Below are 15,692 nucleotides of genomic sequence, written 5' to 3'. Positions count from 1 at the left end.
GGGCTGGGGGGGCGCTGGGGACGGAGTTCAGGGGGCGCTGGGGGCCGGGCTAGCGGGTTGGGGGGGGGGGGGGCGCTGGCGTTGCCGAGTTGGGATTTAACTCCCAGCTTAGGGGGTCTCAGGCTGGAATTGGGGCGAACCAGGGAGAGTTTCAGCGAACCAGCCCGAGCCTTCCCCCAAGTAGGGGGCGAGCCCCAGGATCCCCTGGCGGGGGCGGGGCAGATTTGGTTTAGAAAAGGAAAAGCTCAGATGTTTGGCTAAACAGATCGAGTTTCTTCCCCCCACGAGGAGCTCCCTGGAGTGGGTGATTTATCTATACGGGGGGGGGGAGTTCCCTGGGGGGCGCGGAGAGGAGGGGAATGCCCCCTCCCCAACCTGGTGGGGGGAAATCCTAAAGCAGTCAGACCCACTATGGGCTCAGTGCCCCCTCCCTGGCTGAGACCCCACACGCTCACTGCTCCCCCAGCCCTTCTCTCCGCGCCGCACTGGGAGGGGAAGTTATCACCCCTGCCAGGGCTGTTTCCCTTTTCTGAATGCGCCTCTACACCTGGCTTTACGGTAGATGGCCTTGCGCGCAGGCAGAGCCAGGGGCACCCCTCGTCCCATCAGCCCGCGGCGGGGTCATTCAGGCACCTAGTGGGGCAGCTACAGCGCAGCCCGGAAGTGGAGGGCAAGGAGCCCGCCCCCAATGTGGGCGTGGCCTGAGCAAGATGGCGGCGCCCGTGGGCCCCTCGGGGGGGCGTGACTCCGCGCTGGTGGGAGGGGGCAGCGGAGCCGCCCGCAGCAGAGCCCGGGCGGCGGGCGCAGGAGCATGGAGGGGAACAGCCCGCTGCGGTGAGTAGCGCGGCCGGGGTCAGAGGGCAGAGGTCAGAGGGCAAGGAGCCCGCGGGCAGGCCCCGTTGACGGGCTCCCCCGGCCACTGGGTCCCCGAGGCGGGGGGGGGGCAGCGCACGGTTCCGTCACCCCCGGCCCGGCCCCTCCTCGGGGGTGACGTCTCCTTCGCTGAGGGCGGGAGCGAGTCACAGCGGGCGGGTCCCCGCGGGGTCTCCCGCCGCACGGGACAGGGGCTCTGCGCCCCCCCCCCCGGAGCGTAACAACCCCCGCAGGGGGCGAGAGACCTGGGCACGGCCATGGAGGTTACGCCCGTTACTGGCTATTAGCCAGGATGGGTAAGGAAGGGTGTCCCTGGCCTCTGTCTGTCAGAGGGGGAGATGGATGGCAGGGGAGAGATCACTTGATCATTGCCTGTTCGGTTCACTCCCTCTGGGCACCTGGCATTGGCCACTGTCAGCAGACAGGAGACTGGGCCGGATGGACCTTTGGTCTGACCCGGTACGGCCGTTCTTATGTTCTGTGCGGTCGGCTGAAGCTCTCCCACTGCCATAGCATTGTGCACAAGCATTGGTGTCGCTCGGGGGGTGGTTTAGTCACAGCCCTGAGTGACATAAGTTATGTTCGCAGCCTTCCCCTTCCTCTCCGTTGTCACTTCACCTTCATCAACAAGGCGTTGATTTAACTAACACACTCCACTACAGTGAGACGATCAACGTTGTGCTTTTTCTGTCTCGTCTACATTAATGTCCTATAACCGTATAACTAAAAATCCACCCTGAGTGAAAGTTATACTGGCGTAATTCCCCGCTGTATACACACTAGATCAGCGGGAGAACTTCTCTCACCAATATAGCTACTGCCTCTCCTGGAGGTGGATTAACTACACCAACAGGCGAGCTCTCTCCTGTCGGCTTAGAGCGTCTTCATTAAAGCACTACAGCAGTGCTGATGCAGTGGTTTAGGTGTAGACTTGCCCTCATTTCGGACAATATTGAAACTTTAAAGGGCCAAACATTTAAAGTTACATGGGTCTTTTTGTTAAGCATGTGGTTGCAACTAACATTTGATCAGTATTAATGAAAGACTAGAGAACAGAGCTGGCTGAAGAATGGAAGTTCGGTTTTGGGAAGAATTGGGAGATTTGGTCAGAATGAAAATAAATTCCAGAAAAAAAGAATTGTTTTGGTTGATAAACATTTAATGTAAATTTCAACTTTGTTACATGTTGTAATACATAATGCATGATCAATGTTTCTATATGCCGTTGCCAACATTGGGGGAATTGCCTTCAGTTTTCGCCTGAAGTAAAATTCTGGTAAAATTGCCAGATTTTTGCAACGTGTTTTGATTTTGACAGAACTGTATCTTCCAATGGAATATGGTTCCAGTGAAGTTCCTTTGGCTCGACTAGAGAATCTCTCTTGGTTTTGCATTTGCCAGCACTTTATGTATAGCTAATTGCCCCGAGTTTCCCCTGCCTGTGTAGACCTTTCACACAGCAGTAGAGAGGAGAAAACTCACTTAGACTGAAGAAAGTTATTGGCAGTGGGAACTCGGGGACAGGTGTAATAGCTGAAGTTACAGGACTCTGTTAACCAGGTTGTAAATTGGCAGTTACGCTTGCAAAGTTACTCTGCGTACTACGGTCACACTTAGCGGCTGCAGTCAGGAACAGGACCCAGTTGTGTTAGCTGGTCCCAAACCCATGGGAGACTCTGCCCGGATGAGCTGGGGCTTCCACCGTCAGTTGTAGATTTAGGAAGTCAAGTTTCTCCGTCTAGATTTTGCCCAGCCTGCTCACTATGCCCTATAAGTGTCTGATGTAGTTTTTCAAAAATATACTGTATAAAACTGAAGCCAACACAGAAACCCCATTCCCAAGCAGCACGGACTGTACTTTAAGTACAAGGTTGTGATGGCAGGTCTGTCCCCACATGCTGCTGCGTGGACCAGGTTTGCGAGATCCTATCTTCACTCCATGTGCAACCTAGTCAGGGGGCCCAGTTTCCACATGGCCGGCCCCTGCCTTGCTTCCCGCCTAGTTCGTACGGAGTGTGGTTGAGTCCGGTAGCTGTAGCATATAGGGGCCTTCAGCCCATATGATGAGACGCCGAGCTAAGGTCTGCCCCTTCTCCCAGTCTTTGGAAGCTGGCCAGGTAGCAATAGAAAATGCTTCCCTTCCCTTCCCTTCCGTTCCCCAGACTGTAGGGGATGACAGCCCTACTGTCCTAGGCCGAACCAACTCCCAGGCCTGCACAGCGGAGATACAGACTTACCGCCAGCTGAGTGGGAGTTAAGTCCACATCAGAGACGCCCCCGGGCCCACCGTCCCCAGAATCTCCCCAGAGCAGCTGCTGCCTCTGCTGTCTGCCACTGATTAAACTTAATCAGCACTGTCTCTTTGTGGTGCTCCCCGACCGCACATTGTCTGTGCAAGTGATGGATGGGCAGGCAGAGCTGGGAGAACAGGAAGGTGCCCTCAGCAGCCCCGCTCCCAGCTCCTGCTGGCTTTGTCCTGCACAATGTACAGCTAAAACAGAACCGCGCTCTGTCAGTTAAAACGTTTCATCCGGGATTATCTGTAACCACCCCCTAAGAGCAGCTTAATGCCTCCAGAGAAGGCAGCAGATTCCCACCGCAGCCACCAGCCCTTGGGGCTCTTTAATGGATCAGAGGGAAGCCACACACTGTTCTCCTTCTGGCCTGGGAGGAAAACCAGCGACAGCAGCCTGTGGGGAGGGAGCTGTGCTGTGGCCAACACCTTAAACCTGAGTCCTGCCAGGCTCTTATAGGCCATGTGTAGGGCAGTGACCCTGGTGTTTTGGGCAGTGAGATGTGGGGAGTATCAGGGCCCGGGCGAGCTAGTGCAGAGCGTACTTGCCTGCTTCCACAGTCACTGTGTGCCTGGGACTTCATGGCTTTGCAGCAGGTATCGCAGTGAGCCAGGGAGTCGTGAGGGTGAGGCATGGGACTGGAACCCAGGAGATCCGGGCAGGTCTCCATCACTCTGCCCTCACTTCCTCCTCATCCCGTAACACCATTCCTGGCATGCTCCTGGCTGGCTACTGTAGAGCAGGTGGGGAGCTGGGAATCGAGGGGATGAGATGCAGGGACTGCTAAATCCTCGCCCGCTGTCGTGCCTCAGTAGACACAAGCCAGATACTACGTCACTGACCTTCCCGGCCTGGGGAACGCCCAGTTCCCTTCCCTGCCACGCCCCGGCCAGGACCGCTCCCCTTAACGTGTTGGAGGGTGTTAGCTGCCTCTCTGCTGCCATCCCAGCCATCAGCCAGCGGGGAGGGACCTGCCCGAACCCTGGAGCGCAGAGGGCTCCCCTCCCTCGAGGAAGCCGTTGTCCCAGCGAGGTGCTGCTGCCTAGCCCCTAGCAGTCTGGAGAAGCAGGGCCAGCAGCCGGCTCTGGGCCAGCAGCCAGGGCTCGGACTCTCCTGTGGGGCAGGGACTCGGTCTCTCCCCTGGAGCTTGGGCTGGCGTGAGCAGGGAGCAGACGGCAAACCTGCCCTGGGTGCAGAGTGGGCTGTGTCAGCCTGCTCCTGGCTGTGGGCTGACAGCCCCCTGGAAAGGGAGAGCCAGGCTGGGGGCTGCACACAACCCCCCAGGGGAGTAATTCAGTGTGAGGAGGGGCCTGCAGGGGCTGGCAGCAGAATGAGGAGGTGCAGGGACCCTGCCCTGGGCTGCTGGCACGTTACACTTGGCGGCTGTGTGTTCCCAAAGCGCTGAGTAAATCTCTGCTGCCCCCGGCAGAAGGCACGTGCGGGCTGCGGGACCCGCTTGCCGGGCTGGCCTCAGCCTCTCTTTAATCTCCACCCAGAAAGAGGAACCGTGGGACAAGGACAAGGCACTAGGCCTGTTCCTCACCTAGACTGCAGAGCCGCCAGCAGTTCCTTTCTCTGCCGGGGGGGCACAGGCCTGGCTCATCCCCTCCCAACCGCCTGCTGCAGCTCCAGGGGCCAGATCCCTCCTTTATAAGCCCCAGCTGGGACTGGGCCCCCATCACAGCGGCTGGTCAGCTAGGGCTGCTGATTCCTAGCACCTGCCTGCTGGGCTGCTCCCTGGGCCCCCTGGGCCTTGTTACAGCAAATAGTCCCATTTTACTGGTGGGGAAACCGAGGCACGGAGGCAGAGATGGGCAAACGCACCAGTTCGCAGCCCCGATGCAGAGCATGGTCCCGTGCAGCTAATGCCTCAGACTCCAGCGTGTCGGAGGGCCAGCTCCTGTGATCTCCCTTTGCCCCTGGGGTGGGAGTAGCTGGGCTCTGCAGCTCTCTGGGGGCAGTGATCTTTGCTCTCAGTGATGCTGGGTCTGCTCACTGCCTGCCCCCACTTCCCTCCTTGCTTTAGGCCCCAAGACTTCCCTGCGTTGAAGAATGACACGTTCCTTCGAGCGGCGAGAGGGGAAGAGACGGAGTACACCCCGGTCTGGTGCATGAGGCAGGCCGGCCGATACCTCCCAGGTGAGTGGCCAAGGCCCAGGGCCCAGGCAGGGCTCGTCTCCTAGTTGGAGTGGGGGTGCCTGCCCCCCACTCTCCTGGCTGGCTCTAGCGGGGCAACGCTCCAGGAGCAGGGAGGCAGATGGAGGAAGAGACTCAGCTTAGAGCGATGGGCGGAGGCCAGGGTAGCTGAGGGTGCTGCTGGGACCTCTTTGTCAGGTCCCCCTTTGCCCTCCTGGCATGGTGGGGCTCAGGGATGCCCTCCCCAGGGCCTCACCCAGCTGATCTGTTTGCAGAGTTCCGGGAGACCCGAGCTGCCCAGGACTTCTTCGCCACCTGCCGAAGCCCGAAGATGTGCTGCGAACTGACCCTGCAGGTGAGCGGCCGCCCAGCGCCTGGGCTGATGTTCTCCCCAGGCAGGGCTTTCCTTCACTGCCGCAGAAGCCCTGAGAGCTCCCCCTGGGGGCTGTCGCAGTACTGATTGGGTGCCCCCCCCAGCCCACCAGAGAGAGGCGCTGTCGTCCTGCCCAGGCTCCTTCCACTCACCCCAGGCTGAGACCCATGGGTGACAGCTTGGGGGGCTAAGCACCAGACCTCCACCCTCCTGCCAGGCTGCAGACCCAGCCCTGATGGAGAGCCCACGTGTGCCCTTCCTTAGCCTGTGAGCTCATCTGGGCCAGGCCCAGGCCGACAGCAAACCGGGGCCTGCTGGACCGGGCAAGATCTGGACGACCTTGTAAACTGGAGTCATAGGAACAGGATGCAGTTTAATAGTGCGAAGTGCAAGGTCTGGCACCTAGGGACTGACCAGAAGAATTTTTGCTATAAGCTGGGGATGTATCGGTTGGAAATGACAGGAGGAGAAAGACCTGGGTGCATTGGTCTATGACCGGGGTCCTAGTGGGGGCCAGCTGTGGTCACTCATTAGGGTGAACAGAAGGTGATCAGGATGACTTTGAAGGAGGTGCATCACCGGTACTTAGAATTAGCATAAGGCCATTTGCTTGTTCCTCCTCCATTCACGGTACATTTCAAAGAGAGATGAATACCCAGATACCCTGGGTTTACAATTCATTTACACGATATCAGAATACAGCAGAGACAGGGACTGCTGATTACATCCTGGACCCTACTCAGACATATGTAAATACACAAACACACAAACATTATCTCCCCACATGTCATTTGAGGGTTATTTCTTTTGCAGGATGTTTAACCCTTTCTAGCCATGCATCACATGGTCATTCACACTTGAAAAGCCTAATGCAGTCCTGGGTGCGTCAGAGGAGGTGTTTTCAGTAGAGACAGGGCAGTGTTAGTACCATTATACAAGGCACAGGTGAGACCTCACCTGGAATACTGGGTGCCGTTCTGGTCTCCCACATGGAAGAAGGATGAATTCAAACTGGAACAGGTGCAGAGCAGGGCTACTGGGATGATCCGAGGAATGGAAAAACCTACCTTGAGAGGAGACTCAGTGAGCTTGGCTTGTTTAACCTGACCAAACGCAGGCGGAGGGGAGATCTGATCGCTCTCTCTGAATACATCAGAGGGACAAATACCAGTGAGGGAGAGGAGTTATTTAAGTGGGAGGAAACCTAACTGGCTTCAAGACTGAGCTTGATAAGTTTATGGAGGGGATGGGATGATGACACTTCCTACAATGGCATGTCACCGATCTGCGACTGCTAGCAGCAAATATCTCCAATGGCTGGTGATGGGACACTAGATGGGACGGGCTCTGTGTTACTACAGAGAATTCTTTCCCAAGTGTCTGGCTGCTGGGTCTTGCCCATATGCTCAGGGTCTAACTGATCACCATATTTCAGGTCGGGAAGGAATTTCCCCCCAGGTCAGATTGGCAGAGACCCTGGCGGGTTTTTGCCTTCCTCTGCAGCATGGGGTCACTTGCAGGTTTAAACCAGTGTAAATGATGGATTCTCTGTAACTTGAAGTCTTTAAATCATGATTTGAGGACGTCCGTAGCTCCGGCAGAGATCGGGGGGTGGGGGAGGTTCTGTGGCCTGCAGTGTGCAGCAGGTCAGACTAGACGATCACGATGGTCCCGTCTGGCCGAAAAGCCTGTGAGCTCCGTGTGCGTCTGACGCTGACTCTGTTCCCTGCAGCCGCTGAGACGATTTCCCCTGGATGCTGCCATCATCTTCTCTGACATCTTGGTGGTGCCCCAGGTAAGGGAGGCGAAGATCTGCATTGCTGCCCCCGGGCTGGGGGGCCGGATCCCCTTGGGGGCTGGTGGGCGCCCACTCCTTCACCCGTCCCGTGTTCTCCCCCAAGGCGCTGGGCATGGAGGTGGTGATGGTGCCCGGCAAAGGGCCCACTTTTCCAGAGCCCCTCAAGGAGGTGGAGGACCTGCTGAAGCTGCGGCAGAAGGTGGACGTGTCGGAGGAGCTGGGCTACGTCTTCCAGGCCATCACGCTGACCCGGCACAGCCTGGAGGGCAAAGTGCCCCTGATCGGCTTCTCCGGGGCGCCGGTAAGAACCACTCCAGCCCTCCCCTCTGGGGCGTGGGAAGCCAGGCACGCACCCCACTGGGCTCCAGCTGCCTCCCCCCCTCGGGGGTCGTGCTGGAGGAAACCCCCAGGGCTGCATCTGCTGATCACAAGGGGCTGACCGGTCCCGTGCCGCAGCTCCTGAGGGACTGGAAATGACCCTGCCTTTAGCGCGGGGGGCGTTGGCTCAGAGGCAGATCCAGCCGGTGCCGTCCCCCGGGTGCATTCCAGCCCAGACGGTGCTTCCTCCGTCTCGGGCCAGCCCTCGTGCGAGGGGCGACTGGCTGTGGCGGGGAGGGAGAGCCCCAGCCAGGCCCCCGGCGGGTCCGTGAGCCCCCGGGGTGTTGGGGGGGCCGGGCGGGACCCGCTCTCTTACTCACTCTTCATGCCCGGCCGACTCGCCTTCCTCGCCCAGTGGACCCTCATGTCCTACATGATTGAAGGCGGCGGCTCCAACACCATGGCCAAGGCCAAGCGCTGGCTGTACCGGCACCCTGAGGCCAGCCACCGCCTGCTGCAGCTGCTGCGGGACGTCATCGTGGAGTACCTGGTGGGCCAGGTGGCAGCCGGCGCTCAGGTGTGCCTTGTCCGGGGGGGGGGGGGGGGAGGGGAAGGAGAGCTGGGGGGCCCTCGGGCAGCCTCGTGGAAAGAGACCTGCCAATGGGGCGTGGCAGTGGGTTACTGAGGTTCACGGTACCTTGTGGCACTCCTCACCCGGAAATGCACAGCCTGGGGGGGGCAGGGCTTACTGCTATGTATCCACTAGGGGTTTAGACCGGTGGGACTGGGAGATGGGGGCCCATTCTGGACTGGGGGGGATGGGGGATGGGGCCCTATTCTGGACTGGGAGATGGGAGGCCCATTCTGGCCTGGGGATGCTGGGGGATGGGGCCCCTTTCTGGACTGGGAGATGGGGGGCCCATTTTGGGCTGGGGGCGCTGGGGAGTGGGGGACCCATTCTGGACTAGGGGCGCTGGGGACCCATTCTGGGCTGGGGGCGCTGGGAGCTCTAACCCGCTGTCCCGTTGGCTCCGGAAGGCTCTCCAGCTGTTCGAGTCCCACGCCGGGCACCTAGGCCCCGAGCAGTTCCGGGAGTTTGCCCTGCCCTACATCCGGGCCATTGCCAAGCACGTGAAGAACAAGCTGCAGGCAGAAGCGCTGCCCCTGGTGCCAATGGTAAGGAGGGTGCTGGGCCTGCCTGGGCACTGCCATCGAGGGGGTTTCAGGGGCACTGCTCTGGGGCCAGCTTCGCCCCCAGCTGCCCCAGCCGGCAGCTCGCCACTGAATACGACTGAGGCAAGTGGGAGGGGCTTCCCTTTGGCCCCACCCCTTAATGGGGTGAGCCAGCCAGAGCTCTGTCCCTTAGCGTCCTCTGCCAGGTGGGTCCCCGGAGCAGGTTCCCCAGCGTCGGGCAGCTGGTCTATGCTCAGCAAGCGCTCCCAACCCGGGAGGCTCCTCAGTGGTGGGGGCAGGGCGTGGGGGCTGCTGCTGTTTACCCCCCCCCCCCTCCCCGGGGAGGAGGGCCGGGACTGCCTGGCCCCGGAGCACTGGAGCACTTGGCTGGTCTACCCAGGAAGGGGTTATACCCAGACCCCCCCCCTCCCGCCCCATGCACCTAGTGGGGCAGCAGCATGTGGGTGAGGGGCCAGAGCCCACCTAGGTCTCCTCCCTGGCCCACTGCAGACGGGGCCCTCCCTCCGCAGGGCAGCCTGACGGCAAAGCACCGGGCCAAGGCAGCGAGTGCCCAGCCCGCTACTGCCAGAGGAGCTGCCCCAGGGCCCCCAGGCCACAGCCCGGCCCCTCGGCACAGCAAGCCCCTGGCCTCCTGAGCCCCCCAGGCACCCCACTGCGGCGCTGGGCACGGGCAGGAGCCGAGCCCGTCCGGCTGAGATCCAGCAACCCGTGTGCCCGCCAGCACGTCCCTGGCCCCAAGGGGAAGTGGCCCGCCGCTCGGGGGTGAGCAGGCTGACCGACTCCCAGCCCCACCAGGGCCAGCATGCTGGGGAGACACCTCACGACCCGACAGCTTCCCGCAGCCGCCCCCTGCTGCTCAGAGTGCCCGGGGGGGCAGGGGGTGGCCCCACTGGCTGAGGGCAGGTGTCTGCGAGGAGCCCGGGCCCCGGTAGGCTCAGGGAGCGGGAGGGGGAAAGGCCAAAGGGCTCCGCTCCTGCCCGTAAAGTCCGGCCAGGAGGCAGCAGGCTGTGGCTGGGAGAAGCCGGCTGGGTTGGAGAGCAGGGACCTAGACCAGGGACAGCAGCCGTCTGCCCCGGCCTGCGGGAGCTTTTACATCCCAGCAGGGCACCCCTCTGAGCGGGGCAGCAGGACACTGCGTGTGCCGTAACCCAGGGCTCCGGGACACGTACCCCATTCACTAGCCCCAGCGGCCCCACAGCCACTCTGCCCCCGGAAAGGTGCCCCAGGCCGTCAGCACCAGCCTGACGACACGTGCCGGAGAAAGCAGCCGCCGCGGCCAAAGGCAGAGTGCTGAGCTGGCATGGTCCGGGCCAGCCAGAGGGGAAGGACCTGGAGACAGCGCTGGCTGTTTCCCTGGTGTGCCTCAGTTTCCCCAGGGGAATGACAGCCCCCCCGAGGGCTGTGGTGAATGTGCGGAAGGGACTCCGGGTCACAGGCCCCAGGATGGCGTAGGGAGGGGGAGTTCTTGCTCTGCCACCGCCACTCATGGGCAGAGGCTGGCGCCGCGTCCCATTCCACGCGGCTCAGGGCAGAGGCTAGCGCCGCCCGGTGGCTGAGCCCCTCGCCCGCATCTCTCCCCCTCGCAGATCGTCTTCGCCAAGGACGCGCACTACGCGCTGGAGGAGCTGGCCCAGGCTGGCTACGAGGTGATCGGCCTGGATTGGACCATCCAGCCCCAGGCGGCTCGGTAAGACAGCCAGGGGGTGCGGACTCAGCCCCGGAGTCGGACGGCAGCTCCTTGCCTCCCAGGGCCAGGCTGCCAGCTGGGGAGCAGCTGGTGCCCCCAATCCTGCAGCCCAGTTGTCCTGGGCATGATGCCAAGGCCCTAGAGTCACCCCTCCTCCCCCACACCCCGCCCGGGGGGCTGGGACACCGTCCCGCACTCCATCCACTCCGAGGGGACCATGGCTCTGCCACCACCTGGTGACTCCATGGGCCTGCCCGCCCCAGGAGCCTCGGCCCCTCCCTTTGCCAGCACACGCGGGGCCCATCGCCCCGGCTCAGGGGAGCTGGGCTGGAGCAGGGAGAGGAGAGGCATTTCCCCCCAGGGGCTGCGTCCCAGCCGCCCCCGAGCTCCCTGAGAAGGGCCCGTGCCAGGCACGTCAGCTAGCTGGAGGGGCGTGTTGTGCCAGCCCTGGGCGCTAGGACCCGATCTATGAGCCCTGCCACCGGGGAAGGAGGTAGAGCTTTGGAAGGCCTGTGGCCCACCAGGGACCGGACCGGGGCACAGACAGGCCTGGGCTGGGGCGTGGGGCGGGCAGGGAAGTGGCGCTATCTCTGAGCCAGGCGCAGCGACTTACCTGCTTCCTTTCCATTCCAGAGAGCGGACGGGCCACCGCATTACCCTCCAAGGGAACCTGGATCCCTGCGCCCTGTATGCACCCAAGGTAAGGGGGAGGCTGGCCAGGAGCTGGCAACCCTGGGTGTGAATCCCAGGACTGTCACCATCTCCCTTTGGGGCAAAGCATGTCCGCTGCCTCAGTTTCCCCAGATGCACAATGGAGCCAGTGCCCAACTCCCAGGCGCTTGGGGAAGGGGAGTGAGAGTCACCCGGGCTTCTGGGGCTGAGTCCAAGAGAAGGGTGAGTCTCTGCCCACGTGTCTCTGCCCACATGTCTGGCGCCATCCGCCATGGCCGTAGCCATGGATTCTCTCTCCCCACCCCAGGGCCCCAGCTCCCAGGCGTCACCGTGAGCACACCTGCAGGTGGCACACACAGAGCCTTGGCGAGGGGACCAGGGCCCTGGGCTGCCAGTGGGTGAGCACCCTGGGCACCGGGCTCACGGCGGGTGTCCTGGGTTGGCAGGAGAAGATCGGGGAGCTGGTGAAGAGGATGCTCGAGGGGTTCGGGACCCAGCGCTACATCGCCAACCTGGGCCACGGGCTGTACCCCGACATGAGCCCTGAGCACGTGGGCGCTTTCGTAGAAGCTGTGCACACGCACTCCCGCCACCTCCGCACGCCCGACTGAGCCCGCCCGGGACCCTGCCGGCGAGAGGACTGCGCGGTGCCACCGGCGGCTCTGCTGTCTGGGCGTGGGGGTCTCGGCCTGGCTGGCCTAAGCACCTAATTAAAGCTCCTTGTTTCCTGACGCAGAGTCTGATGTGGGGCAGGGGGGCCTGGCTGGGGGCTGCCAGCCAGCCTCAGCGAGGAGCGGTGCCACCTCGCGCTCAGGCACAGGCGGAAGCTGGCGCACTGGGCTGGCATTACCATGCCCAATTCTCATGGCAGGGAATCCAGTGGGCCCTGGCAACATGCCCGCCCTGCTCCCTCGGGGAGGCTGCCCCAGCGGGTAGGGCACTGCCTGGGCTGGGGGAGACCCGTGGCCATGTTACCCCTGCCCGACACGGGAGCCCAGCCCCCTGGCAGAGATGATCCAAGTGGCAGCTTTGCAGAGCCTGGCACAGCAGCTGGGGCAGCGGCGCAGCCGGTTCCATCGCCCCCTGCCTTGGGCTGGATGTGGGAGCTGGGGTGCTGCTAGGTGGTCCTGCAAGGGGGCCCCACAGCCCCTTCTGCCCCAGCTGCCCCAGGCTCCCCCTGCTCAGCGCAAAGGGCTGATGGGATTGCATGGCCCACAGCAGCCTGGGAAGCTGCCCCCCCTCCCCCCCCCCGGGGTTTCCAGTCTGGGCCCCTGACCAATGGGGCTGCCTCCCCCTTCCAACATGCACAGCCTGGCCTCCTGGGGCACCTTTCCTGAGGTCTGCCCGCCTGCCACAGCTCCCCCTTGTCCCAGGAGCCCTGCGCTCGTTCCCCGAGCCCCTTCGCCCACCCAGCATAACCCCCTCCCGCCAGCGACGCCCAGCCAGTTCTACGCTCGCTCCCCGTGGTGCCTGGACTATCTCCCCTTCGGCCCCAAGGGGGGCACCACGCCCCCCAGCTTTAGGGTCGTGCCCTGGGACTGCAATGGAGACTGAGAACGGGGGCATCGTACCCAAGGAGATGCCAGCCTAGCCCTCATTGCTCCAGCCAGGCAGGGGCGCCGGGCGCAGTCGTTCCAGCTGGAATAAGAAAGAACCTCCACCGCACGCAAACACTCGCTGGGATACCGCCCTGCCCCGCTATGTGCCTCAGTTTCCCTGGCCATAGGGGAATAACAGCGCTGACCTCTCGCCCCCAGCCCATGGGAGGATTAATTGGGTGCCTGGAGGTGGCAGACAGCTGGCCAGATAATTCCTTTAGCGTTGGGGGATTCCTGAATGGAAGCTGCTAGAGGGGGACAAAGGTGAGTGAATTTATTTAGCCACCGCAGCCCCTTGGAGGCAGCACGGCCTGTTTGACAGACGGGGAAACTGAGGCAGGAAGAGGGGCAGGGAGGTGTGGCCGTGGTCCCACCACAGAGCAGTGCCAGCGAAGGGCTTTGCACTGCAGCCCCTAGGCCTGGCTGCCTCTGCTCAGCCCCTAGCGCTGCCGGGAGCCTGAGGCTTTGCCAGGGAAAGCGAGTCAGGGCTGGCAGGGGAGTGGCACCGATTTAATCCCCTCTCCGGGTGCCAGCACACCTGGCAGCTCGTCCCTGCGCCAGGCACTCGCTCGGGACTGGCCTGCCCACTGCCCCCTGCATGATCCAGGGACAGCGCCTGCTGAAGCCCTGACAGCAGCAGGGCGGGGCCAGGCGGCTCCTGGGAGGGGGCCGATGGGGCGGGGGCGCTGTTGGCGCCTAGAGCCCGCGTTGACCCCAGCCCTGCATTCGAGGCGTTCAGTCCTGGGTCCCGTCCCAGCCCCCGCTGGCAGCCGTGGGCACAGCCCAGGGGGCAGCCGGCAGGAATATTCTCACTAGATTCCTTCCTGGCCGGCGAGGTTCCCCTTGTGCCGCAGGGCGCGGTGGCCGCTCAGAGCCCCTCCTGCAGGATCCCTGCTCTGGGCGCAGGGAGGCGGCCCGAAGGCCAGCTTGGTTCGAGAGCCGCCCTCTCCCAGCGGACGGCTCCCGTCGCCCAGGCTCTCCTTGCCAGGGCCAACACGCCGGCCCCTCCGGCTCCAGGGCAGGGAGCGTCACCACAGCTGGGCCTCTCAGCGGCTGGGAGTCCAGCCAGAGCGGGTCGCGCTCGAGGCGGCTGAAACCCCGTGGAGATGCCAGGATGGGCGGGATCCTGGCGCCTGATACTTCCCCCAGCAGCTCTGGGCTCCCCCCTGCTGCGCTGGTTGAGGTCCTGGCAGGCGGGCGGGGCCGGGCCCAGCTTGCCCTGGTCTAGGATTAACAGCCTCGGCCCCCATGAGCAGGGGGGCGGTTGGTGTCAGGGTGGGGCTGCTGCTGGATGGGAGAACTTGCCAGGAGGAGAAGAGAGGAGAGGGAGGGTGCCCCAGAGCTGCAGCGCAGACAGGGCATGTTCCGGCTGTGTCCCCCCCACCCCGGCCAGGAGTAGGACCTGCTCCTCCGGCTCCCTGGGAGCCCTTCCCCGCTCCTCGCGCTGGGGCGCCCAGCAGAACAGGGTCCGAGCTGCTGGCCAGGAGGGGAGGAGAGGCCAGGGCATCTCCCAGCAGCGGTCAGGGCGGCGATTACGGCGGACTAGGCTCCCCCCGGCCTGCCCTGAGGGAGGCTGTTCCGCGCTGCTGAGCTCCAGGGGCTGGCGCGACTCCGGGGCCAACGGGCAGGAAATCGTTGGGAAGCTCGTGAAGAAAACTGCCCAAATGACCAACAGGGCTGAACCTAGCACAGCTCCCTGTGCAGGGACCTGCAGCCAGCACCGGCTCCCCTGGCTCCAGGGGGAACCGAGGAAAGTCGGACTTGAGCCTAGCCCGGCCCTGCACCCAGCTCTGCCGCAGACGGCGCCTGACCGTGGGCACGTGGCTTTGGCCCCGATGCAGCAAAGCCCGGAGCACGTCCCTCCGTCTCACTGACATTAACGGGCCCAAAGCAAGTGCTTTGCTGAATCAGGGCCGCGATCTCTGTGGGCCTCAGCGCCCCAGCTGTGAAGTGGGAATATTGGCACGTCACTGCCCCCCAAAGGGTGGGGGGAGAAATTAACGGTTATTGGGGGGGGGGGAGCGCAAACTTTTTGTCCCGAGGGCCACAACAGGGTTCTGAAACAGCCTGGCCCCCACCCCCATCCAACCCCCCTGTTCCCAATCCCCTGACTGCCCCCCCCAAACCCCAGCCCTCCCCAACCCTCCTGTTCCCCGTCGCCTGACCGCCCCCCAGAACCCCCAATCCATCCAACCCCCTGTACCCCATCTCCTGACCACCCCCCAGAACGTCTGCCCCATCCAACGCCCCTGTTCCCAATCCCCTGACTGCCCCCCCCGAACCTCCACCCTCCCCAACGCCCCTGTACCCCATCCCCTGACCACCCCCCCCAGAACATCTGCCCCATCCAACCCCCCCACTCCCCGTCCCGACCGCTCCCCCAAACCCCCACCCTCCCCAACCCCCCTGTCCGCCCCCCCAGAATGTCTGCCCCATCCAACCCCCCCGCTCCCCATCCCGACCGCCCCCCCCGAACCGCCGCCCCATCCAACCACCCTGTCCCCTGATTGCCCACCAGGATTCCCTGCCCCTTATCCAACCCCCCCACTCCCCACTTCCTTATCATGCCGCTCAGAGCAGTGTGTCTGCCAACTGTGCCGCCCGGCCGGAGCTCGCAGCCCCACTGCCCAGAGCGCTGGCGGCACGGCGAGCTGAGGCTGCGGGGGAGGGGGGACAGCAGGAGAGGGGCCGGGTTTTAGCTTCCTGGGCCGGGCAGGACGGTCCCGCGGGCCGTAGTTTGCCCACCTCT

At 63.2% G+C, this 15,692-nt stretch overlaps 1 protein-coding gene across 2 annotated transcripts; it reads left to right on the top strand.

Moving 5' to 3' along the window:
- Positions 1 to 106: 106 nt before the first annotated feature.
- Positions 107 to 12,076, top strand: UROD (uroporphyrinogen decarboxylase). 2 transcript variants are annotated; one of them, XM_054036899.1, is made up of 10 exons: positions 107 to 304; positions 5,194 to 5,306; positions 5,579 to 5,658; positions 7,409 to 7,471; positions 7,578 to 7,775; positions 8,208 to 8,369; positions 8,831 to 8,968; positions 10,573 to 10,673; positions 11,307 to 11,373; positions 11,792 to 12,076. In XM_054036899.1, the coding sequence occupies exons 2-10, from the start codon at positions 5,279 to 5,281 to the stop codon at positions 11,954 to 11,956; spliced, it is 1,002 nt and encodes a 333-aa protein (XP_053892874.1). In that variant the 5' UTR covers positions 107 to 304; positions 5,194 to 5,278; the 3' UTR covers positions 11,957 to 12,076. The 2 variants fall into 2 exon arrangements, with proteins under 2 accessions (XP_053892874.1, XP_053892873.1); XM_054036898.1 differs by lacking the exon at positions 107 to 304 and adding an exon at positions 439 to 834.
- Positions 12,077 to 15,692: the final 3,616 nt, after the last annotated feature.

Source organism: Malaclemys terrapin, chromosome 8 (assembly GCF_027887155.1).
Source record: "Malaclemys terrapin pileata isolate rMalTer1 chromosome 8, rMalTer1.hap1, whole genome shotgun sequence".
Lineage (NCBI taxonomy): Eukaryota > Metazoa > Chordata > Testudines > Emydidae > Malaclemys > Malaclemys terrapin.
This window is presented reverse-complemented; position numbering and strand designations above follow the sequence as displayed.